The 25,596-nt window shown below is 50.7% G+C and overlaps 1 protein-coding gene across 2 annotated transcripts in view; it reads right to left on the bottom strand.

Moving 5' to 3' along the window:
- Positions 1–25,596, bottom strand: part of CDHR2 (cadherin related family member 2) — a 39,041-nt gene extending 13,445 nt beyond the window's left edge. For both annotated transcript variants that reach the window (XM_082380503.1, XM_082380502.1), the window contains exons 1-16: positions 25,497–25,596; positions 13,101–13,167; positions 12,761–12,832; positions 9,190–9,329; positions 9,025–9,078; positions 6,907–6,996; positions 4,974–5,063; positions 4,222–4,347; positions 3,999–4,145; positions 3,843–3,918; positions 3,628–3,743; positions 2,965–3,198; positions 1,875–2,030; positions 1,630–1,791; positions 1,282–1,343; positions 460–703 (exon numbers count right to left, since the gene is read on the bottom strand). In XM_082380503.1, coding sequence (XP_082236629.1) covers positions 460–703; positions 1,282–1,343; positions 1,630–1,791; positions 1,875–2,030; positions 2,965–3,198; positions 3,628–3,743; positions 3,843–3,918; positions 3,999–4,145; positions 4,222–4,347; positions 4,974–5,063; positions 6,907–6,996; positions 9,025–9,078; positions 9,190–9,329; positions 12,761–12,832; positions 13,101–13,152 — 1,821 coding nt within the window. In that variant the 5' untranslated portion in view covers positions 13,153–13,167; positions 25,497–25,596. The remainder of the gene's footprint in view (positions 1–459; positions 704–1,281; positions 1,344–1,629; positions 1,792–1,874; positions 2,031–2,964; positions 3,199–3,627; positions 3,744–3,842; positions 3,919–3,998; positions 4,146–4,221; positions 4,348–4,973; positions 5,064–6,906; positions 6,997–9,024; positions 9,079–9,189; positions 9,330–12,760; positions 12,833–13,100; positions 13,168–25,496) is intronic.

Below are 25,596 nucleotides of genomic sequence, written 5' to 3'. Positions count from 1 at the left end.
ACTGATCTCATTTCCATTTTTGCTTTGGCCATTAGGAAGCTCAGAACTGAGTATTCAGCCCACTCCTAGCAATTGTATGGCTTCTACTTTTGTGCACTTAAAAAAATACCATCCTTATTTTCTCTTTTTCCTTATTTCTTTTATCACACTTTTAAATCTAAGCCACTTCAAATCCTTTTTGGAATGAGGCAGGGGCCTGAATTTAAAAGAGCAATATGTTTTTGAGGGCTTGTTCTGTGCTAGGCCTTGTGCCGAGCACTTTACATCCGTTATGACCCTGGGAATAAGTACTGAGATTGTCTTCATTTTCCAAAGAAGAAACGGAGGCCCAGAGAGACTGAGTGACTTTCTCAGGACTACACAGCACAGCCCAGATTCCAACCCAGGACCAGCATGACTACAGAGCCAGGCATGGTGCCGTGTGCCCGTCTCACCCGTCAGCTACAGGCTGGCTCGCACCTGGATGGTCACGGAGACATTGCCCTCCTCTTCCTGGACAAAGATGTTGTAGGAGCCGCTGACCACGGGCTTGTTGTCATTGATGTCCAGCACGACGATCTGCAGCATGGTGGAGGACGACAGGTTCCCGCCGTCCGTGGCCAGCAGCGTGAGGTAGTACACGGCCTGCTTCTCCCGATCCAGCAGCTCACTGTTTCTCACCGTCACTGTCCCCGAGTCTGGATCCACTGCAAAGATGTCCGCCCTGTGCAGAGTGGCCAGGTGGAGCAAATAAAGATACAGGATGGGGCTTCCCTGGTGGCGCAGTGGTTGAGAATCTGCCTGCTAATGCAGGGGACACGGGTTCGAGCCCTGGTCTCGGAGGATCCCACATGCCACGGAGCAACAAAGCCCGTGAGCCACAACTACTGAGCCTGCGCGTCTGGAGCCTGTGCTCCACAACAAGAGAGGCCGCGATAGTGAGAGGCCCGCGCACCGCGATGAAGAGTGGCCCCCGCTTGCCACAACTAGAGAAAAAGCCCTCGCACAGAAACAAAGACCCAACACAGCCATAAATAAATAAATTAATTAATTAATTAAAAAAGATACAGGATGCCCACTCCAATTTGCATTTCAGATAAACAATGAAAAATATTTTAGGGCATCCCATGGAATATTTGCAACCTACTTATACTAAAAAAAAACCCATTCATTGTTTATCTGAAATTGAAATGTAACTGGGTGCCCTATATTTTATCTGACTCCTCTAGCCCTGCTGTGAGGCAGAGAGGTGAGCCTGGGTCCTGCTCGCCCACCTGCCCGCTGCCCACCCGGATAACTTACCCATTCCCCGGAAGCAGGCTGTAGGTGATGCGGCCCCCCTCGCCCGTGTCTGGGTCAGAGGCCTGTGAGGCAGAGAGATAGACAATGGGACGCTGAGCAGAAGCCATACCCGCACTGTCAACCGTGCAATTGATGAGGACAGGGCCGTCCTGCTTCCTGACCCAAAGGGAGAAGCCCCCGATACACTCAGACTGACACATAGACATCACATACACACGCACGCGCATACACACCTGCTGGCCCCCGCTGACATCAGATGATACAGAAACTCCAGCAGGGCCACAGCCCCAGGCCTGCCCATCTCCGCATCTCTCCCAGCCCTGCCCAGCCCTGTCCCCCATCACTCACTCGGATGCCATTGGTGACCACATAGCCGACCGCACTGTGCTCGAAGACACTGAGGTTGTACAGGCTGTGGGGGAATGTGGGCCTGTGATCATTAATGTCTCTAAGGTGGATGGTCACCAAGGCTACCGAGGAGCTTCTGCTGACCGAGTCAGTGGCCACGACCTGAGGACAGGGGAAGAGGCAGCGGCATTGGGACTGGAGCACCCCGTGGCCCGCTCTCCCTGGTGCCCCAGAGCACCCCTCACCTGCACCAGCATCACCGTTTGTGTCTCGTAGTCCACCAGCGACGGTGCTCTCACCAGCACCTGCACATCCACTGAGCCCACCGCCCGCTCCGGGGAGACGCTGAAGGCTTCAACATCAGGGCCCCCCAGGGATAGCAGGAAGGTGCCGTTGCTGCCCTGTAGATGTGGGCTATATATTAGGGACCCCACTCCTGCAATGTACCCACCTGCATCTTTCTCCCAATCCCTGGCCACAGGTCCCAGGAGGGTAGGCTAGTCACTAGTCCCTGTCAACGTGGGCTCATCAGAAGAAGACCTCCCCGAGGCCCCAGCCTGGGCTACAGCGCCTGGACACACACCCCTCACTCCCTTTGAGTCTTCCGTACCAGCCACCGTGCACCACCCTCCACCACCCAATCCAACACCAAACATCATCAATGTCCAACGTCGGTGCATTATCCACACCCCGTCTACTCCACACCCCTCTCCAGTCAAGGCCAACCACCATCTCAACACACCCACCCATCCACCACTACCCAATATCACCCTCCAGTCGACATTTTGTACCAACTCATTATCGCCGAATACTACCAAACACCATCCATAGTTATTCAGCATTCAATACTACCCAAATCACCCAGCACTAAGTATCAACCTCCACCTAGGAATACCCTCCAACTTGACACCCACCCAGACCACACTGTGCTCAAAACTGCCCACATCCCCCAATACCCAGTACTATCCCAGCACCCCGCAACTTCACCATCCACACATCACTACCTCCTCTACTCAACACCGCCAAAAATTACATTCCACTCAACAACACCCAGCATCCAGGACCAACCTCCACTCAGTGCTGCCTTTCTGTTCCCCACCACGTAGCACCACCCTGAACACAAGTTTACCCACCAGCTCAACATCACTCAGCAGTTCCAAATGTCACCCAACAGCTCCGACCACAACTCATGGTCAGCACCACCGTTGCCCACTGCCCACTGCCCCATCGAGCACTGTGGTACCACACTCTGCTGGTCACTCGCCACTTCCCCCCCCCCAGCGATCTCCCAACCATCACTTCCACCCATGCCGCGCATGGTCTGGGTGCCCCTGCCTTGTCTGGGTCGTAGACCACCATGGTTAGGTCATCGATGGGGATGCGGGTGGAGGCGTGCTCGTCCACGTAGCCAGTGAAGTTGACTTGAGCCTCTTGGGGGGTGAAGGTGCAGGTTGGGAGGCTGCAGTTGTAAAACTCAGGTTTGTGGTCATTGACGTCTGTCACTCTCAGCGTGACCCATATGCTCACCTTGGCCTCCTGCCCATAGACGTTGGGGTGCATCTCGGTGGCCTGAGAGCAGAGCAGAGGCCGAGAGGCAGAGGTCAGAAAACCAGCATTCAGAGAGAGCTGAGATCAAAGTTCAGAGTTTAGAAAGTCAGGGTGCAGGGCTTCCCTGGTGGCGCAGTGGTTGAGAATCTGCCTGCCAATGCAGGGGACACGGGTTCGAACCCTGGTCTGGGAAGATCCCGCATGCCGCGGAGCAACTGGGCCCGTGAGCCACAATTACTGAGCCTGCGTGTCTGGAGCCTGTGCTCCGCAACAAGAGAGGCCGCGATAGTGAGAGGCCCGCTCACCGCGATGAAGAGTGGCTCCCGCTTGCCACAACTAGAGAAAGCCCTCGCACAGAAACGAAGACCCAACGCAGCCATAAATAAATAAATAAATAAATAAATGTATAGAAAGTCAGGGTGCAAGGTGGGCAGTGGCCCTCTCACTCACCGTGACCTGCACCTGCACCTCCTCGTCCTCCTCCAGCAGCTGCTCTCTGTCCAGGGAACCGTTGACCCTGATCACCCCATCTGGTCCAATGTCGAACCAGCCAGGCCTTGTGGAGTCTGGGAAAAGGCAGCAGGAGCAGCTGCTTCCAGTGGCTCTGACGGAGCCCCCACCCCTTCCCTTGCCTCAGCCCCAGCCTGGGGACACCCTGTTCTCACTGGAGATGCTGTAGATCACAGGGTCATTGATGCCTCTGTCGCCATCCATGGCCTCCACCTTCAGCACCGAGGTTCCCTGCGAGAAGGCACGGTCAGTGGCCAGACCCTTTCCCCACCGCTCGTCTCCACCCAGACCCCTCCAGTTCCCTGGCACACCTGCGGTGCATCCTCAGCCACAGAGGCCGAGTAAAACTCCCTGACAAACTGGGGGTCCAGGTCCGGCTTGTCGATTACAGAGATGGACACGAAGACAGGCGAGGAGCACTGGACGACGAAGCTGTTGTTGTACCTGCCGCCCGAGTCCTGCCGGGAGATGGGTCTCCGTGAAGCCGGGGCTTCGGGTCCCAACGCCCCCGACCCCACGTGCGCCCGCACTCACACAGGCCTTCAGCTCCAGCTGATAGAAGGCACTCTTGTTGTTGTAGCTGAGGCTGCCGTTGAGGATGATGGAGCCGTTGGGCAGGATCCTGAAGAGGTACTCGCTGCTGTCCGTGCTAGGGATGACCTGAGGCAGAGCACAGTCAGGCCAGGCTCCCCCGGGACGGCCCTGCCCCCAGGACCTGCTCTGAGAGACCTGGGGTCGAATCCTGGCTCTGCTCTCAAACTCACCAGGTCACTTAACCTCTCTGAGCCTGGGAAATGGGCTAGATATCGCCTCAGTGGGACGAAAACAGGGTCAAGTGAGCTAAGGTAGGTTCCAGACACATACTGGGCACTCAATGATGGGGGCCGTGGCTAGGCAATGTGTCTTCGTGAGAACTGGGGTCACACCCGTCATTGTCTGTGTGACCTTGGACAAGACCCTGGACCTCTCTGAGCCTTGATTTCCTCTTCTTTGAAGCCAGGATTGCCGCAGCCACCAGGTGGTGTGACGCTAACCGGACAAAGTCATAGACAGTGCCCCAGGCGAGAGGGTGGGGAGGAGGGTCCGGTCTGCAGCAGGCACCCTCCTTAGGCGGCTGGGCCAAATGAGGTCCAGAGGGGGACAGAGGAAGGCGTGGGGACCAGGGCTGGGCCGTCGCAGAGCCCCTGCTCCACAAGGTCCCTGCAGGTTGTGTGGGAGATGCTGCCCCCTAGTGGCCATGAGGGGAGGTGGAGCCCACACTCTCACAAGGACCCGCACACACTTACCTTCTCTATGGAGTACACCACTGCGCCTCCGGACCCAGTGTCTTTGTCCTTGGCCAGCACAGAGAGCAACAGGGAGCCAACCGGCAGGGTCTGTAACAAGGGTTTTGTCACCTCTGAGCTCCAACACATCTCTTCCATGCCCAAGCACATCATGCCCCCTCTTGGAGTTTCAGTGCCCCCAACTGTACCACGGGGATAGCGATGGACCTTCCAGAACCTGAAACCCAGCATTCCACAGATGTCCCCCTTTCCTTCCCACCTGGGCTGGGCCTCTGGGGGCATCTGGATGGAGGCAGGGAGCAGAGTTCCCCCTTCTCCTCTCCCCACACAGCCTCCCTGAAACCTGAGCAGGCTTCTGATTTGCAGCGCCCCTCAGGACCACCATGAGTGATCATTCCAGAACTCAGGTTGTGCCACTCCCCTGCTTAAACATCCCTGTGTGTTCTCTGTAGCCTCCAGCAATAGGTTCCACACAGCACCCCGCAGAGCTGGAAGGTTCTTTTGGGAGGCTTTTCCTCTAGGACCTGTCCACACCCTCACTATTTCTTCATGGTGGCCAAAAAGATCTTTGAAAATCCTGAACCAGACCACATCAGTCTCGTGCTCAAAACCGACAAGTGGTTCCCCCATTCTGCCCAGAATACGGTCCAGACTGCCTCCATGGCCCTCCAGGGTCAGGCCACTGCCCACTTCTCTGACCTCACCTCCTCCTTAGCCTCCTCCCTCCACACACACGAGCTTCCTGGCTATGCCTACAACACTCCAGGCTGATTCCCACCTCAGAGCCTTTGCAGCTGCTGTTCCCTGCCTGGAATATCCTTTTCCTGGAGCAGCCCATGCTGGCTCCTCAACATTTAGTTCTGCTCAGATGTCACCTACCCAGAGAAGATTTTCCTGACTGGCTCAATTTAAAGCAGGCCCCTCCCCAGTCATGTTTTATGCTCTTCATAGAGCTCAACACCATCTGAAATAATCCTGTTTGTTTAATGCTTTGTTGATTAAATGTTTTGTTGTCTGTGCTCTTCACTACAATGTGAGCTGCCGAGGGTGGCGACCAAGTCTGTCTTCACCGGATATCCTCAGCACCAAGGACAGTGCCAGACACACAGTAGGCGCTCAATCAGAGCCTGTTGAAGGGCTGTCTGAACCTCACCAGCCTCAGGTCTGGCCTGGGGGAGGGGGACCCACACCTGTCAGGACTTTGAAGCCACGTGGTAATGAAGATTCAGGAGTGGTGATGTGTTTGCTGCCCTGGGACCACTGGGAAACCTCCTCCTTGCCTATGCAGTTCAAGTGGGGCTGCTCCTCTTGCTAGAGAGGAAAGCACATGATGCAGACCTAGACAATTGGAGCAATCCATACTCCTCAACTGATGGGCACCTGACCGAAAATGGGCCAATGAGAGTCAGTCCTGGGGGTTTGGCTGGGACCATTGAGAAGGAGACAGTCTGTGTTGCAATTGCAAAGCCGGTGGGATGTGAGCCTGGAGCTGCTGGGGGACACTTTTATCACCATAAGGGAGAACTGCTCGCCTCACCCCAGGATGGTGGCAACAAGAGAAGCAGAGCTGCTAGGTGGAGAGAAATCTCTTCTTGATGACATGGCTTGAGTACCTGGATCCAGCCATGCCTGAAGTCAGATATACTGTTAAATTTTTCAGAAACATGAGAAAATCAATTCCTTCCCCCTCACCACCTCTGACTATCATAACTTAGATATTCCAATCCAGTCTGATAGATTGCAAAATGTTGCTGTAACTCTGGTACATGGGGTTACATGCAACCCCCTGAATTTGGTTCCTGCAGCTGCCCTTTCTAGGAGGTGCACTTCCCAATCTTGGATGCCCTGCTGGCTATCTCTGGTCCTTCCCACTCTAAGCAGATTTGTGGGATGTCTGCATCCTACACACACACCCCGTTAAGGCAGATGTTACCTCACTGATGCTGGTGGAGAAGTCTGTTTTCTGGAAAATGGGTGCATTGTCATTTCTGTCCTCCACGATCACCAGCATTTCATTCTGCACCTGCAAGTGAGAAAGCCCAGGTTAGTCCAGAAAACGTGGGAGCTTGAGAAAACAACATCAGGAGCATCAGGACGGGAGTGCAAGTTGGTATAGCTTCTCAGGAGAACAATCAGGTGGTGTCTGGGGTGACTTTTTTTTTATACATCTTTATTGAAGTATAATTGCTTCACAATGCTGTGTTAGTTTCTGTTGTACAACAAAATGAATCAGCCATATGCAGACATATGTCCCCATGTCCCCTCTCTCTTGAGCCTCCCTCCCACCCTCCCTATCCCACCCTTCTAGGTCGTCGCAAAGCACCGAGCTGATCTCCCTGTGCTATGCAGCAGCTTCCCACTAGCTATCTATGTCACATTTGGTAGTGTATATATGTTGATGCTACTCTCACTTTGCCCCAGCTTCCCCCCTCCCCTCCGTGTTTTTTTGATGCCATTTCAAACGCCAGAAAAGTTGCAAGTACAGTACAAAGAATTCCTGATACCCTTCATCCAGATTTACCCCTTATTTAGTTTTTCTCTCCACAGATTTACTGAACCATTTGGAGAGTATGTTGTGGAAATCATTAGGTCATTAAAAAAAAATCTAAACTGTCCTATTACAAGAATGTTCCTTTTAGCTTTGTTAGCCATAGCGTAAAGCTGTGAACAACCTAAGTGCTGAGGAGACCAGCTAAGCACCGTGGTGCTTATAGTCCCCACACTGGGCTATAGACATACAGGAAACAAGAGACTCATGTGCAGACACAGAAGGGACTCCAAAGCTGATTGTTGTATTGTTTTGTTTTTTGCCTGCACCCCGCGGCATGCGGAACGTCCCTGACAAGGGATCGAACCCGGGCTCCCTGTGGAAGCACAGAGTCTTAACCACTGGACCACCAGGGAAGTCTTCCAAAGCTGATTGTTGAGTCGACAAGGCAGTTCAAGACCATATATGCAGTAGGATCCCACTTGGATTTCAGAAAACGTGCCCCAAACTACCATCTTTCTTCCGTGGATGCATATATGCATGTCAATGTTTAGCGATGGATAGAAAACAACACGGTGACGGCGGACACTTCAGGTGGGAGTGGGCTGGGAAGTGTTGCCCAAGGGGACTTGAGCTTTATCTGCACTTTTAAAAATGTTTACAAAGAGAAAATATTTATGAATATCCAAGTCATTAAAATGATTTTTTTAATGGATAGGGTTTGGGGAATAGGTTATAAAGACAAAACCCCCAACTTTCACGGACACAAGACACAGCTGTATAAGTGTGTTATTGAGAAACATGAACACTGAGACCAACCTATCAGCCAAAGGGGCTGAAAGTGATGACCTCAGTGGAGAGAGGGTAGGGAGGTATTTGGCACTTGTTTTTTTATTAATAAGTGTATTAATACAAGTTAATAATGTAATTGGGACTTCCCTGGTGGTCCAGTGGTAAAGAATCCGCCTTACAATGTAGGGGACGCGGGTTCAATCCCTGGTCAGGGAATTAAGATCCCACATGCCTCGGGGCAACTAAGCCCATGCGCCACAACTACTGAGCTCGCGCCGCAACTAGAGCCCGCCTGCTGCAAACTACAGAGCCCATGTGCTCTGGAACCCATGCGCCACAACTAGAGAGGAGCCCGCACGCCACAACGAATAGCTCGCGTGCCTCAACGAAAGATCCCCCGTGCCTCAACGAAGATCCTGCATGCTGCAACTAACACCCAACGCAGTCAAAAGTAAATAAGATAAATAAAAAATAATACATAAATCTTTTAAAAAATAATAATGTAATTAATGATATACAATAGATATACAAAATACACAAAAGATAAACCATATATTTGTATAATTAATATAAATTATAATAAATACTAAAATCTTGGTTAATATTGTATGACAAAAAATGGAGACGTATAATTTCGATAAAAATAAACATTCAATTCATTTTTTGTTAGCTGGGGCTCTCTGCTTATTTGCGGTGGGCAATTAGCGGTGGACACTCAGTCCCCTGCTCTCTGATCCCTGGACCTCCCTTCCCTCCCCACTTCTGACTCACTGGGGTGTTGTGACCGTCGTTCACAAAGATGTTGATGGCAAACCAGTAGAGCGTCTGCAGTGGGCAGAGAGAAGGGAACCAAGGTAAGCCCTGTTCGGGTGCCCACCAGGGCCCTCCCTACCTCCCCAACCCCTCACGAGGCCTTCCCAGGTTGCTTCCCTTTACCTCATAGTCCAGAGGGTTGGCCAGCTTCACTTCCCCAGTATTCGGGGTGACATTAAAGAAGTAGGCATAGGAGCCACTAATCTCATAGGTCAGAGGGTCATTGTCCTGGTCCTGAGCTATCAGCCAGAAGACCTCAGCACCTGCAGACGGGACAGGGAATGCACAGGGTCCATGGCCACCTAGTTCAATGCTGGCCTGGCCAAGCTGCCCACGAGGCCCACAAGAATGTCAAACTTCTTTTAAAATTAGAAGGGCCAAGACATGGAAACAACCTAAATGTCTATCAATGGATGAATGGGTAAAGCAGATGTGGTATACATGTACAATGGAATATTTTCAGCCTTAAAAACAGAATAAAATCTTGCCATTTGTAACAACATGGATGGACCTAGAGGGAATTCTGCTAAGAGAAATAAGTCAAAAAAAAACAAATACTGTATGATCTCATTTACATGTGGGATCTAAAAACAAAAACCAAGCTCATAGATACAGAGAAGATTGGTGGTTGCCAGAGGTGAGGTGCGGGGGACTGAGAAATGGGTGAAGAGGGTCAAAAGGTACACATATCCAGTTATAAAATAAATAAGTCCTGGAGATGTAATGTACAGCATGGTGACTAGAGTTAATAATACTGTATTGGGTATTTGAAAATTGCTAAGAGAGTAGGTCTTAAAAGCTCTCATCCCAAGGGAAAAAAAAAAGCCATCTGTAACTATGTGTGGTAACATATGTTAACTAGACTTACTGTGGTGATCATTTTGAAATATATACAAATATATCATTATGTTGTACACCTGAAACTAATATAGTATTGTATGTCAATTATATCTCATTTTTTCAAACGGTAAAAAAAAAATCAAAAGGAATTAATGATTATAATCTAGCCCTCAGGATATTTGTCTTTATGCCAATGCAGTATATTAAAGTATATTTTTAATGTATTTTTCTGGAGGGAGAGGCCTACAAAAGCAAAAGTGCCAGAACAGTGACATGGTGGTGGGGCCCAGCAACCAGCCTGAGGGTCTCAGAGGACCAGCCTGCCCCCCCCGCTCTTGCCACGACAGCCTTTCAGGGACAGTCTGGGCAGCACATCTGGAGTCTGCTCTTCTTTGACCAAATAGTTCCGGCTCCTCCAGAAACTCCTTAGAAAGCTTGGTCCCTTCCCACCCAGGCCCCCTCCTCCAGGAAGACCGTCAGGCTAGAAAGCTGTTAGTATCTACAGTATGTTTCCTCTGTTGTGAGACACACTGTCAATTTAATGACTGCTGGGGTGGGGAGTCACTCTGTGTTAACTGACTATCTCAAATATAAGACACATCCTGATTCAAAAATGTCAAAATGTAAACTGATACGGCCCTTATACCTAAGGAAATATGGGAAGTGAGTGGGGATGTGTAAACCCTTCTCTGTACACATGTGCTCATGGACACAGAAAGAAGGATCAGGGAGGAAAAGCTTTTTTAAAAGTCTGTCTGAAAAAAAATTAACTGTAACAAATAAATCAATAAGAGCTGCAGAAATAAAAGACATATATTAGGTCTCTGTCTTTAAACTCAAATTTGACGTATTTTAAAAAGTCTGCCTGACAAAACTAAACTACTATACAGTGTGAGTGTCAAGAAAACAGGTCTTCTGCAGGAGAGAAAGGACGGGGAGTGACTAGAAGGGGAGAGAGTGGGTCGGGGTGCTTCCCTGTATATATATTATACCTCAAAATAAAAGGTCTAAACAACATTTTTTAAAAACCTGACTGAAAATGCTTTCTCATCCCAAGAGAGCCATACAATTCATCTCAGAAAGGAAGAAATTGCTCTTTGGTTTGAGAAAGCCCAGAGAGGGGCCCTGTGGTTATCAAAGAAAAGACCCTCTTTTGGTCTGGCTGAGATCAGACCTGACATTAAAGGGTCACCCAAGAGAATGGAGATCTTGAGGACATTTGGGTTAATATATTTGTGACATTTGTTTGGAGGTGTGTGTGTGTTTATCTGCGACCAAACAGCTATGAAAATATACATAAAATATCATTAACGTGTATATACTACTTCTCTGTTGTATTCACAGATATCAAATAGTTTGACCTCAGCCCAGTCCTCCAGGGAGGATTGTGCCAACTCAGAATGTAATGAGACTATCACCTCCCTCATCCTGGGATCTAAACCTTTATTAATATAACCCTTAGTAGACTTGCTGTCCTGGCAACCACATCCAAATGGATGTGGCCTTCGTGGCTCTGAAGCCCATCGCCCACCCTTTCTTCATGTACCTAGACCTGGGTTTCTGGATTCCAAGGCAGACTTTGGATTTCACCTTTGATGCAGTCTCTTGCTTCATCTAGTAGATTTAGATATTTGGGGTCCCAATTCTGGCACTGCAACAAAGACTGTAAATTGTCCCCCAGTATTCACAACCCCCTTTCTCTCAGACTAATAGAACCCCAGATTTTGAGCTGTGCACATGGCTAAATAAAATAAAGACCTCATTTCTCCAGTTCCCTTGCAGCTAGGGCATGTGGCTAAGTTCTGGCCAATGAGATGTGAGCAGAAGTAACATGTGTAAAATCTGGAGCCCTGTCCTTAGGAGAAAGAAATGAGCCCTCTTGGCCCTTTATTGCCCCCAGCTCTCACTGGAACAGGGCATGACATGAGCCATCTGGGACCATGTGGATGAGGGCCAGGCCCTAGGGGAGGCAGAACCTGGAAATGGAAGGAGGGTCCCTGATGCCAGAAGCATAGGGCATGGAACAGCCTGATGGATCACTGCTCTAGATGACTATGTAAGAGAATAGGAAACTTTGACCTTGTTTACAGCTCTGTTATTTGGGGCCTGTTATGTGCAGCTGATCCTATATCCCAATGAATACAGTCATCTATCATTTCAGCTTCTTCAACCCCCATCCTGCCTGCTGGGAATCTGGCATCCAGTCCCTGTGGCTTCATCCAAAACAATGTTTCATGAACATCATTCACTCCTGTACACTGCCAAGATCGTTACCACATCCACGTCTCAGTGTTTATGACCCTCCTTTTAACTGACTTACTGTTTCATGTAAATACATTTATTTTAAAAGCAAACTAGATGGCTACTGTACATAGAAAACTCATTTCACTAGCCATAGAGGGAAGGTAACTCTACAAACGAAGACAGCAGAAGTATCAATTTCTGGTGAGATGTATGCATGAAAGGCTCTGAGCCTAAAGCCTGCTCTCTTTCTGTCTGAAAAAAAAAAATAGCAGAGGAGGAAGAGAGATGAGCAAGTGAGAGAGGTAGAAGAGAAATAATGGTACCAAATGGATACTTTCTCCCTTGGGAAATCAGAAAGACTGAAAGAGATGGGAAATGGGAGGAATGTTCTCTTGGAGTGAGTCTTGATTATTTGATGCTGTGTGAGGGCCCTCGACCCAAAAGCTGCAAAGGAGAAAACAAACTTCTGGAACAAACTTCCTTCAGGCCACCTTTGCCCCATGACGAGCCGTGGAGCTGCAGGGATGGGGAGCAAGCCCACAGGAGAGCCCCTGGGGCCCTCTTGTGGGTAAGTGTTTGGTGCAGTCTGGGCACAGGGACAGTTACTCACCCACTGGTAGGTCCTCGGGCAGGTTCACTGCCGACATGTTGGGCAGGAATGTTGGGGCCACGTTGGCTGCCACTGTAGGGACACAGAGTGTTGGAACATCTGGACACCTCCATAAAGACTGACCCCCATCTGCCCCTGTGGGAGCCCACACCAGTCCCACTGGCCAACTTTCACCGGCCCAGGACTGGATTCCTCTCCAGGCCTCCCCAGAGCAGCCAAGCCCGGGACTGGGCCATAGGAGTTGGGTGTTTGCTGATGAAGCAGCATCCCACCCTTCTGGAGGGTTCTGCTGAGGATCCCCAGGTTAGTGCTGCCCTGGTGGGGGAGGGGAGGTACCCACCAGACACCATGAGGGCAGGAAGCAAGAGGCAGGACAGCCACGGCCACACCATCACGTCTGGAGGGACCTGGGGGAAGAGGCATCAGGGGAGGGGCACCTGAACCCAGTCCTCCCTCCTCTGGTGGACCCTGATCAGTCGGGTCTGACCCCGGTCGACTCACCTCCATCACTCAAGGTTCCCCCCAGGCCCCTATCAAATTCTGCCCATTTGCCAGATGTTCCAGGGGACGGGGAGTTGGGGGGCATGGCAGGGAGGGGCAGGGTAGCTGAGCCTGGTCTAGAGCCCCAGCCTGAGACTGACCCTGAACTTGACCCCAGGGTTCAGTGCCCACTGTGTAGCAAGCATGGATCCAAGTATATTACATGCATAATCTCTTTATTCCTACAACTAAGTGGCTGCTAAGGGGCTTGCCTGAGGCCACACAGAGAGTCAATGGCAAGACCATGCTCTGAAAACAGGTCTTTTGAACTCCAGAATTCATTCCCTCAACCACTGCACTAACCTGCCTGTTTAAAGTCCAAGCTAACAGCATCCTTCAAAATCAGGGGCCTGGAGAAGGACTATGACTTGTCCAGGACCATCCAGAGCCTCTGTGGGGAGGCTCGGTCCTTTGTCCCACTTGCTGACACAATTCATAGCTGCCTTTGCATCCTGTCTCAAAGTGTACTCCATGGAACCCCAGCCCTGTAAGATGCCCCATAACAGAAGAGTTCCCTGGTCAAGTCAGTTTAGGAAGGGCTTTGTGCTCCTCTTGTTGATTGACAGCTGGGCAGGAATGCTTGGAAAACCGTGTCCTGCCCAGTCTTCTTGGTCATCTTACATTGCAAGCTATCCTTCATCTGGGAAAAGAGGGACTTTGATTCACTGTCATCAAGAGATACCTGAACCCCCAAGGCTCTTTCATCCCAAAAGACAATTGTTACCAAAGCAAGATTTCGCAAATGCTTCGTGCTCTCTGTCAAGAAAATGAGTTGCATGCTTGCATCTACATAATCATTCCATAAGACAGGATTTTTATTGCATACTCTTTTGTACCTTTTGGATTTCGTGCTAAGTGAATATATTAACTTTTCCAAAGATAAATTAAAGCTATAAAGCACACAAAGGAACACAGCTGCTGCTAAGCACCCTCACTGGGTCCTGGGCAGCTCCCACTCCTGCCCCAGTGCGGCTGAGACAAGCGCTGTTTTCCAGAGGAGCCCGGCTCCAAAGCTATGGGAGAACGAAGAGGGAGGGACCCTCACCCACGGCAGACTCCGTATGACAGGTCCTCCGAGGGTGGTGCGGAATGGCTTCCAGAGCTGAACCTTGACCGTGAAACACATCAGAAACCACAACTCCTCTCCCTCCCACCACCTACCCTTCCTCCTGTGTTCCTGCCTCAGCGATCGCCCACTTCCCCCATCACCCTTGACTCCCCGTCTCCCGAATGTCCCACATCCAGTCCAGTTCCTGAACCTCTTACACTTCTCTCCATCCTGCAACAGGCTTCCTCTCTCCCCGGCTCAGCCCTCCTCACGGTCTCCTTCCCTTCCGTCTCTAATCAAGTCCTCTCAACCAAAATTATCCTTCCTCACTCCCTCTAATCACCTTTCTCCCCTGCTCCAAACTTGTCAGTGGCTCCCCATTGCCAAACTGCATACAAAGGCTTCGAACAGACCATCTGGCCTTGAGCACCGCTGCCCCCTCCCCAGCTTCCTCTCTAACCACGCCCTGCTTCCCTCCCTCACACCTCCCACATCCACAGACCCACTCCGTTTTCCCTCATTTTGCATATGCAGTTCCCTCTTTCTGGAATGCCTTTCCCTGCCTTGCTAACTGATGAGCAGCCCCAAGGTCATCTTCTGTCCAGACACTCCTTCAGTGTTCCCACAGGAGGAGTTGACTCCTGAGCTGGCCTAGAGACCTCACTGGACGCTGCTCAGATCCTAGCCTAACCTCTGTAGCTCTCAGGGCCCATTATCTCTTTGCAGATCAGCCTCTCCCTCCAGACCAGGAGAGATGTGAAGGCAAGGTCCAGGTCTGATTCATCTCTGTGACCCCAGGACCGAGTCCAGGGCTGAGCCCAGGGAAAGCTCAGGGGGCATTACAGAAATGAATGAATGAGTGTGCCAGTGAATCACTGTAACCCCAGTGGCCTGACGTGGAAAGCCTGAGAGGTGGGGCAGGGTGCAAGGGGTAAACATATGGGCTAGAGAGCCTGGGTGTCAATCCAATGTAATCTTGGGCAAGTAACTTAACCTCTCTGGGCCTCAGTTCCCCCATCTGTAAATTGGGAATAATTACAGCACCTACACTACAGGGTCTGTGTGAGGCTTACACAGTGCCTGGCTCAAAGTATGTTAGCAAAAAAATGGCAGCAACTATTATCATGGAGGAGATAAAAGTCTGTCTTCTGCCCCTCTCATCATTGGGAGCCCCATATTCTGCCCTGGCCTGCCTTGGTCACCTCACAGGCCCCTCTCGGTCAATGTCCCCTAGATAGCCAGAGGGACACTGGCACCAATCTGGCCACCATCCTCTGGGCTTGGCTTGCCTCCACCTGTCCTGAAGTTCCAGCTTTAGTCTTCCCTCTTTAACTCAGAGTTGTCTTTGCCCAACTTTGCCCAGATCTTCTGGGGCATCAAGAGGGTTGGTCATTTTAAATATCTGCTGACATTTCCTGAGCACCTACTCTGTGCTGAGTACCCTGATTTATCCATTCATTCCCCTAACAAATACTTATTGGGTGTCCTTGATCCACTATGTGCCAGACCCTGTTCCCAGCACTGGGGATACAATGGTAGGTATAACAGTCAAGGTGCTGCCTTCACCAAATTTATGCTTAGTGAATAAGACAGATCCTAAACAAGCAAGGAAAGTACTGTCTAATTGTTTACTGCATTAAGTGCTATGAAGGAAGAGAATGTGGGCATTGCGAGAGTACAGTAATGGGACACTACTTTAGGCAGTCTGGCAGATAAAGAGGGCTGCAGACGTTTTTAACACTCCTCTCAGCAAGATGTGAGAATTGCTCCCCTTGAATCTGGTGCATTCATCATGTTTTTATTTTCGTATTTTATGATGCTTTGACATTTTGGGGGCCTTGCTGGTCTGGGAAAGGCTGTCCCTATCAGGGCTAGCTAATTCCTAGAGATAACAAGTGATTTGTCTGCAAACACTCCTCTCATATATAAACCAACAAAATCAAAGCCTGTATTCCCAGCTGCCACCTTTATCAGCTCTCACACACCAAACCAATATTCCTGCTGTCTCAAATCTCCCCAGCACCAGGTACTGAATGTTTAAGCATGACTCCTATAATCTGCCAAAATTAGTCAAACTATCCAATCCTAAGCCTGCTCAGCTGCTTAACCTGCAGCTTCCTTCCCACCTTCCTTCCCATGGAAAATGCAGTAAGGGCTCTGGGCCCTGCTTTCCCCTCACTCCTTCTGCCTCCTGGCCAAACCTGGTGCTTCCCCATGTGGCCCTGCATGGTGTGGCATGCCCCCTCCTCTAGGGAACTGTGAGTAATAAAATCTTCCTTCAATGGCTTTAGCCTCTCCAGGTCATCATTCAGTCATCTGCATAAATTAAAAATCCTGGGGAATTCCCTGGCAGTCCAGTGGTTAGGACTCCGCGCTTTCACTGCCGAGGCCCTGGGTTCAATCCCCGGTTGGGGAACTAAGATCCCACAAGCTGTGCAACGTGGCCAAAAAAAACCCTACAAAAATATACAATGGAGAAAAGATGGTCTCTTCAATAACTGGTGCTGGGAAAACTGGACAACTATATGTAAAAAATTAAATTAGAAAAATTTCTCATGCCATATACAAAAATAAACTCAAAATGGATTAAAGACCTAAATGTAAGACTGGTAAACCATAAACCTCCTAGTAGAAAACATAGGCAGAACACTCTTTGACAAAAATTGTAGCAATATTTTTTTGATCTGTCTCCTAAAGCAAAGGAAATAAAAGCAAAAATTTAAAAAATGGGACCTAATTAAACTTAAAAGCTTTTGCACAGCAAAGGAAACCATCGACAACACGAAAAGACAACCTACCAAATAGGAGAAAATATTTGCAAATGATGCGACTGACAAGGGCTCAGTATCCAAAATACATAAACAGTTCATATAACTCAACATCAAAAAAATCAAACAACCTGATTAAAAAATGGGCAGAAGATGTGAATAGATATTTTTCCAAAGAAGACATACCGATGGCCAACAGGCACATGAAAAGATGCTCAACATCACTAATCATCAGGGAAATGCAAATTAAAGCCACAATGAGATATCACCTCACACCTGTCAGAACAGCTATCATCAAAAAGAACAGAAATAACAAATGTTGATGAGGATGTGGAGAAAAGGGATCCCTTGTACACTGTTGGTGGGAATATAAATTGGTACAGCCACTATGAAAACAACATGGAGGTTTCTCAAAAAATTAAAAATAGAACTAGCATATGACCCAGCAATTCCACTCCCGTGTATGTATCTGGAAAAAAATGAACACTAATTCAAAAACAGAAATGCACCCCAATGTTCACAGCAGCATCATTTACAATTGCCGAGATATGGAAGCAACCTAAGTGTCCACCAACATATGAATGGATAAAGTTGTGGTATATATATATATATACACATACATACAGTAGAATACTACTCAGCCATAAAAAAAGAATAAAAATTTGCCACTTGCAGCAACATGGATGGACCTAGAGGGTATTATACTAAGTGAAATAAGTCATACTGTATCATATCATTTATATGTAGAATCTAAAAAATAAAACTAGTGAATATCGCAAAAAAGAAACAGACACAGATATAGAGAACAAACTAGTGGTTACCAGTGGGAACAGGGAAGAGAGGGGCAAGATAGGGGTAGGGGATGAAGTACAAACTACTGGGTATGAAATAAATAAGCTAAAAAGATACATTGTACAACACAGGGAACATAGCCAACATTTTATAATAACTAGAAGTGGATTATAACCTTTAAAGGTTAGTTGTGAATCACTATGTTGTACACATGAAACTTATATAATATTTTATAGCAACCATACCTCAATAAAAAAAATAAAATAAAAATCCCACAGGTTTTACAATTAAGACATCTGGGCAGGCCCTGTGACTGATCAACAGAATATGGCACCAGAGATGCTGTGCCAGTTTCCAGGCCCTGGTCTCATGATATTGGGAGTTTCCCCTTCCTGCCTCTTGGACCACACTCTCTTGGGACTCAGCAGCCATGCTATAAGGAAGCCCAAGCAGCTCCTTGAAGAGGTTCATGTGGAGAGGAACCAAAGCCCCTGGCCCACAGACCAGTCGAGCTCCCAGTCGATAGGCAACACCCACCTATGTAAGCAAGCCATGCATGTGAGCCATCCTGAAATGGTCCCTCTACCTCCAGATGAGCCATCCCTACCGAGCCCTGCCCAAATGGCAGATTTCCCATCATAATAAATGATTGTTGTTGCTGTTTGCCAGTGAGCCTTGGCATGGTTTGTTCTGCAGGAGTGGACAATGGGAAAACATAGAGTGGAGTCTCTGAGGAGGTGAAATGTCAGCAGAGATCTGAGGGGTGAGAAGAGGTGTAAGGAGTAGAGGAGGGCGCTTCCTGTTAACCATGGACAGTTCAACATTGATCTCCACTTCCTCCCTCTTGAAACCCCACTAAAATGATAGTAAAGATTTTAGAATTGGAATGAATTGATGAGAGACGATCACCTTATCAAGCTAATGATAGTTAAAACCAGAGTAAGGGGGCTTCCCTGGTGGCGCAGTGGTTGAGAATCTGCCTGCCAATGCAGGGGACACGGGTTCGAGCCCTGGTCTGGGAAGATCCCACATGCCGCGGAGCAACAAGACCTGTGAGCCACAACTACTGAGCCTGCGCGACTGGAGCCTGTGCTCCGCAACAAGAGAGGCCGCAATAGTGAGAGGCCCGCGCACCGCGATGAAGAGTGGCCCCCGCTTGTCACAACTAGAGAAAGTCCTCACACAGAAACGAAGACCCAACACAGCCAAAAATTAATTAATTAATTAAAAAAAAAAAAAACCGGAGTAAGGATGGGGGTAAAGAACACTCACAGGAAGCAAGCTCAAAACCCCAACAAGCCTGAAGAATTGAAGGTTCTAGGACCCTCTGGGAGCAGAGGTATGCAGTGGCCTGAAGGCAGGAAACTGGCTGAAGGTTTGCATGAGAAGCACTTAGACTCCGGACACTACTTCCTCATCCTCACCCTAGAGCACAAGGAGGCTGCTTCCTGGGGAGGCTGAATCAGAGAGCTCTGGACTCAGGGACACGAGGCCCAGTGGAGGTAGGGGCACCATAACAAGACAGGGGGTTAAGTGAAAGACCACACACTAAATGGTGACACTCTCAGCCTCTTTTCCCCAATCAGTCCCAAGAGCACTGGCTGATTATCTGACCCCTCCCCCAACAACCAGAAATAAAAATCAGAGAAAGCTGACCCACCTAAGAGAAAAGCCCCACAGATTCTGAACTGCAGGGGCCTCCATTGGATCACTCTATGGTGTGGTGTCCAGGAAACAAGCCCCACCCACAGGGCCCCAGTCAGCTTTTTGGAGCCTCCTTCTTAGTTAGAGCCAGCCAGGGATCACCAGGCGTCGAAAGGAAGACAGAGGCAATGGCACCCATCGTTTCAGGAATTTAGCAAACTGGTTGGCATTATGTCGGCAGCTTGAAATCAGCGGGGATGGAAGTATTTACACCGTGGAAGTAAGCAAACACATCAAATCATGGAAACCTGCACACCAGTGACAGACACTGAAAAACCCAAACCAAGTCAAACAAAAACATGGAAAAAAGCAGCTCAGAGGCCGGTTTTTGTTCTAAACCTTGTAGTATTATTTGGAATGTTTACATTAAATATCCATGTTACTTTGATAGAGCAAGCACTGTTATAGGGTCCTTCCAGGTTGTACGGACAATACAAGAGATGGCCCCGGATCAGGTAAGAATCAGGTGTGTTCCAGGAATTGAAAGAGGGGCTGTGTGGTTGGAGCACAGGGACAGAGGGGAGAGGGGTGGGAGATGAGCTTGGAGAAATAGGCTGGGGCCAGATCATGCTGGGCCCTGTAAGACATGGTGAGGATGGTTTGTTTTATTCTAAGAAAAACAGAAGATCGTTTCAGGGTTTTGAGCGGGGGAGCGACAGGGATTCATTTACTTTTCTAAAAGATCTTTCCAGCTGCTGTGTGCCAATGGGCTGAAATGGTGGCAGCAGGGCTGGAGAGAAGAGGCGAGAGTAGAGATATATTTTGGAGGCCGGATGTTTGGAATTCACATAATTTAATCTCCTTTTGCAGACAGAGACACTGGAGCTCAGACTGATCTGCTAAGGATCTCACAGCTAGGAATGAGTGGGATTCAAACACAGTTCTCCAAGCTCAAGGCCCTGGTCTCTCCCATGCACAGAGGGAAGGGTGCAGCCCCACCTTCCGCCAGGACCCCAGCAGGAGAGGAAAAACCCAGTTCAGCTGTGGACTCAAAATCTTTAAAACATGCGCCCTCTTTGACCCAGTAATCTAACTAACCTAAAATAAAGAAACTTTTTGCAGAAAGTTGTTCATCACAAGCGATTATTTCTGACCTTGGAAAATGGAAGTAACCTAAACATGAAACACAAGCAAATGCTTAAGAAAAATGTGGCCGAGCCCTTGGCAGAACGTGTGGCAGCCATTCGACATCGTGGTGTTGAACAGTAAGAGCTGCCACGTAAGGAACAGCTACGACGTGCCAGACCCTGGCCCGGGTGCTATGTAACACTCACAAGAGCACTGAAGGGTAGAAGCCATTATACCCACTTTACACCTGGGGAAACTAAAGCTCAGAGAGGTGAAGAGCCTTGCTTGAGTTTACAGAGCTGAGAAGCTGCAGAGCTGCGCTGGGCAATTCACTGCCCTTCCCTGAGCCTATTTCCTCATCTGTAGGATGGGAATGATACCGCCAATAAGTGATAAGTTGGGGGGGGGGGCGGCGAATGAGAATAGAATGTGCCAGCTCAGTGCCTGGCACACAGTAGGTGCTCAGCAAATGCAAATCCCTTCCTTGTGCATCTTGTGGAGCCATCTTCACTTTATGACTGCCACTCCCAGCGCGGTCACCACAGAAACCGCTCCCGTCTCTCCCCTGTGCCCATCATCCTGCCCATGCCCTGAGATTGAGTGTAGAGGTCAAGAACAGGGCAGGGCTGTGTGTGGATGACGCCAAGGACTGTATTTCTGGGTCATCACCTGCAGTGGGACTCTAGCCAGTGCCCCTGGGGAAGTGGCTGTGAAAACTGTTGGCTCGCCAAGGTCTCCAAAGATGATAGCTGGGGACAGCCCACATGCTGGACAGCAGGGCTATGCTCAGCCAGGTTGGGAAATGCAGATGGACCCGCTTCTTGGGAGGAATTAATAAGCCCCTCAGTCCTCAGAATCACGTGTGCTGAGCTACAGTCCTCAGTGAGACGATGACTGTGCTGTGGGGATGGCGATGCCGTGAGAGGTGCTGGCGTGATGGACTTGGGGTCCAGAGTAGTGCGTGACTGAGGCGGTCCAGGAGCTGGTTGTGGAGGTGGGTGGGGGACAAGGAGAGCAGTTGGGTTAGGGGTAGGGATGGCAGAGGGGATGGAAGTGGTGATGGTGGTGGGGATGGACGCAACAGTGATGTTTGTGATGATGCGGGTGGGGATGCAGATGGAGCTGGTGGTGGTGATGGTTGTGGGGCGGAGATGATGATGGTGGTGGGCTGATAGCGGAGATGCAGATGGAGCTGGGCTCCTGTGATGCTGATAGACTGCTGGCATCCACTGTGTGAGCAAAATCCAGGACCCTTAACACTGGCCAGATGCAGCTAGCCTTGGCACCCCCTCGGGGTGTGATCTTGGACCTAACACCCTCACCTCTTTTGCTCCCTCGTTTCCCCTCCTTTAGAGGTGAATCAGCAGCCATAGGACTATTGGGCACTTAAGTGTGTGGCCGCAGGTGTGCCAGCTGTGCTCCTCACCAAGTCAAAGTGCAGTAGGGAAGACAGGAGACTCCTGTCCTGGGATCCAGTCCCCCGGGGGAAGGGAGCAGGCACGATGGCCGAGTGCTGTGGCTGGAACTTTGCACCCATTACCACTGATTCCTCAGCACACTGTGGTCCCGGATGGGAAGTGACGCGACCCAGTGCGTAACGGGATCAGAACTCAGAGCAGGATGTCTGTGCTCTCTCCTGCCAGCCTTCTGGTTTTCTCTTCCCCTTTGGCCAGACTCTCCCACAGGCTGTGCAGAGCCCCCAGGGTCGAGATGGGGGCAGAACAGCCTTAACCACGGGCTTCATTCTGCAGGGTCCCTGAGGCCTCCACCTCCAGGCCCCCTTCCCCCACCCAGCTCTACCCATCACTCATCATAGTTTCTTCTGACTCCCCCCTCCCATTCTCATGGGGCCTCGAGAAGCCTGTGACCCTTACTCAGAGCAGCACGGTGACCTTTGATGTTGTGTGTGAGGCACACGCAGTCTTTTACCTGCGTCAAGCCCTCACCGTCCCCCGGGAAGGAAGAGAGGGCTGTCAACCCCTTCAGGCCTGAGTCCCAGGGAAGCTCAGGCTCCTGTTCAACATGCCACGCCAGTCGGGGCAGAGCCGGGACGCCACCCCGCTGCCTCCCAGTCCAGCACTCTTTCTCACTGCCTCGCCGCAGCCCTGGGTTTCACGCAATCTTGCCTCCTCCTTGTCACAAAAACTTTTATAAACACACGCTCATTTGATCATAATGAGGTCAGAGTTCTACAGTCAGAGCATCATCCTCTGGATTCGGTCACCTGAGAAAAATGCGCAGAGCCCGTGTGAGCTGGGGAAGGCACAGGCTGAACCTGCCCCACCAGTGAGCCTGCCCGCCCACATCACCAGGCGCGGCCACTCCCAAGCTCAAACCTCCGCCATGGCTCCCACTGGCTGCGGAAGCCACTTCCTGTTCCTCCGCTTGGCAAGCTAGGGCCTCACAGCTGCTGGGTCTCTTCCCACACAAGCCGTTCTTCCCCTCCTGTGGCCCACGGGCATTGAATGCTCCTGTTCTCAGTACACAGCCTGTTTTCCTGCCTCCAGACATTTGCATATGCCCTGCCTTCTGCCCAGGACACCTTCCCTAGTCTTCTGCATATGTGCAAATTCTCTCTATCCTCCAAGGCCAGGTCAGGTGTGGAGCCAAGTTCAGGCGTTGGTGGCCCCTCCACTGGCCCCTAAGCTCCTGGTACGCCAGCAGGGGCAAGGGACAGAGCGAGCACCAATGAACAAGAAGTGAATGGAGTAAAATAGATAACCAGCAAGGACCTACTGTATAGCACAGGGAACTATACTCAATGTTTTGTAATAACCTATAAGGGAAAAAAATCTGAGAAAAGAATATATGTATAACTGAATCACTTTGCTGTACCCCTGAAACTAACAACATTGAAAATACTATTAAATTGAAGAAGAAGAAGAAGAAGAGAAGAGGAGGGGAGGGGGAGGGAGAGGGGGAAGAGGAGGAGGAGGAGGAGGAGAAGGAGAAAGAGAAGGAAAAGAAGAAGAAGTGAATGGAGTTGCCCATGGGCTGTACTGGGGAAGGGACCCGACAGGGCCCAGGCCAGTCCCTTCCCCAGGGCTCCGTCGTGCCAGGCAGCCCTAGGCCGAGGCATGGGAGTGAAGGAGGCATGGCTTTCTCCAGGCCCCAGTCCCTTCACAGCTGAGCCCTGGGGCTCTGCTTTGCTCCTCTCTGACTCTCAGTTTGTCTCCTGAAAAATGAGACTATCTACATTCTAGAAATTACAGCTTCTTTTCCCCCAAGCCCCCTCCCCCAAGCTGTCTCTACACTTCGCCTTTCCCAGCCCTCAAAAAGTGCCTGGGGAAGGGTCAAAAAGGATGCAGAGGTGAATTAGGGTGGCTCTGGCCCCCACCCCATGAGACATGCAGGCCCTTGGGCCTGTCCCTTTGGGTGGGGCATACCCACCCCCTGCGGCAGCCACAGCTCTCAACAGCCCACGGCTCCAAGACTTTCTAGAATTCGGAGGCACTGGGAGTGTGGACCCTAGGACTGCTCAGGGCCTCCAGGAGGGTCAGAGAGGGCGGTGGCCCTCCTCACCCATGGGCCCCCTGCAGGCAGGCTCAGCCACCAGCCACTTCCAACCGACCACAAACTCTCACTTCTGCTTTCTCGCCTTCTTGTTTACTTCTCACAGTTGTTTCCCAGCTGTAGGAATTATCATTCCGGGGTCCAGGTGAGGAAACTGAGGCTCAGAGAAGCTCAGAGAGGGATGGCCCAGAGGAAGGGACAGAGCGTTAGACCCAGACTGGCTCCCAAACCAGGAGCCCCTGGGCAAGCCTTGGTCTGGGCTCCACTTGATGCCACCAGGGCCCTGGGGCCCCTCCAGTCCCATCCCCAGGCTGCTTCCCTGGCAAACAGACATGGAGTCAAATGACCCTGAGTTTGGATTGCCGCATTTCACTTACCCCAGGCAAGCCCTTATCCTCCCGGCCTCAGTTTCCCCCCTGAGAATAGGGTGTGGATAAGAGCCAGAGTCCACACACTGGTCACAGTCTGTTTCCATAAGTTGGATCTCAGTGTTCCCCAGGTCCCTGCTTTTGTGCCTGGTGCCCCAACCCAGCAGTCCCTGCCTCAGGGAAGAGGCCCAGGCCCGGCTCAGCTCTCAGCCAAGTCTCCACCTGGTACCCCAGGGCAAAGAGATGTGTCGGGGCCTGGGAATGTGCCAGAGCTGGGGGCCACCTGTAGTGAGTCCCAGCTAGACACTTCCTAGTCTGGGCCGAGGAGGCACCAGACTTCATTACCGACCACAAGCCAAACTGCTCTGGGGCTCTCCAGCGTCTTTCCTGCACTGTTACCGTCCCCATTCTACAGATGAGGAAACTGAGGCCCAGAAGAGTTATGGAGCCCACCCAAAGTCAGGATGGAGCTGGGATCTGAACCCAAGCAGCTGGAGTTGGAGCCCAGTCCTTTCTCTTTGAGCTCTGGAGCCCCCTGGCTCAGCCACCCTGTCTTCCCCACTTCAGGCTTCCCGTGAAAGGGGCCGGGACGTGTGAATTCATTTTTCTAGGGCACCTGCCTCCCTTCTGTCCTGAGAAGAAACCTCATTGGATCCAAATCGCCCAAGGCCTTAGAAGGGAAGGGAGCCATCGGAACCTTGGGAATAGGTATTACTAGCCTCACACTGCAAGAGACACTGAGGCCTTGCGGCCAGGCTGGGACTCACTCCAGGTCCACTCAGCTCAGCTCCAGTGCTTGCTCCCTCCTCCCAGGCTCCCACCCAGCTGCGGGGGAGACCCCCAGAGCTCCCCATGGCCCCAACCACCCCACTCGGTCCCTACCCCTGGCCAGGAGACCCTGCGCCCCTGCTGCAGAGGAGCTGTGCCCTCCCTACCTGTGCCCCGGAAGGGGCCCCGGAGGCAGATGATGGGCCCTGAGGCACAGATGGGCACCTTCTGGGGCCTGCAGTGGTGTGGCCAGCAGACTTTGACACC

This window comes from Balaenoptera borealis, assembly GCF_965194805.1.
Source record: "Balaenoptera borealis genome assembly, chromosome: 2".
NCBI lineage: Eukaryota > Metazoa > Chordata > Mammalia > Artiodactyla > Balaenopteridae > Balaenoptera > Balaenoptera borealis.
This window is presented reverse-complemented; position numbering and strand designations above follow the sequence as displayed.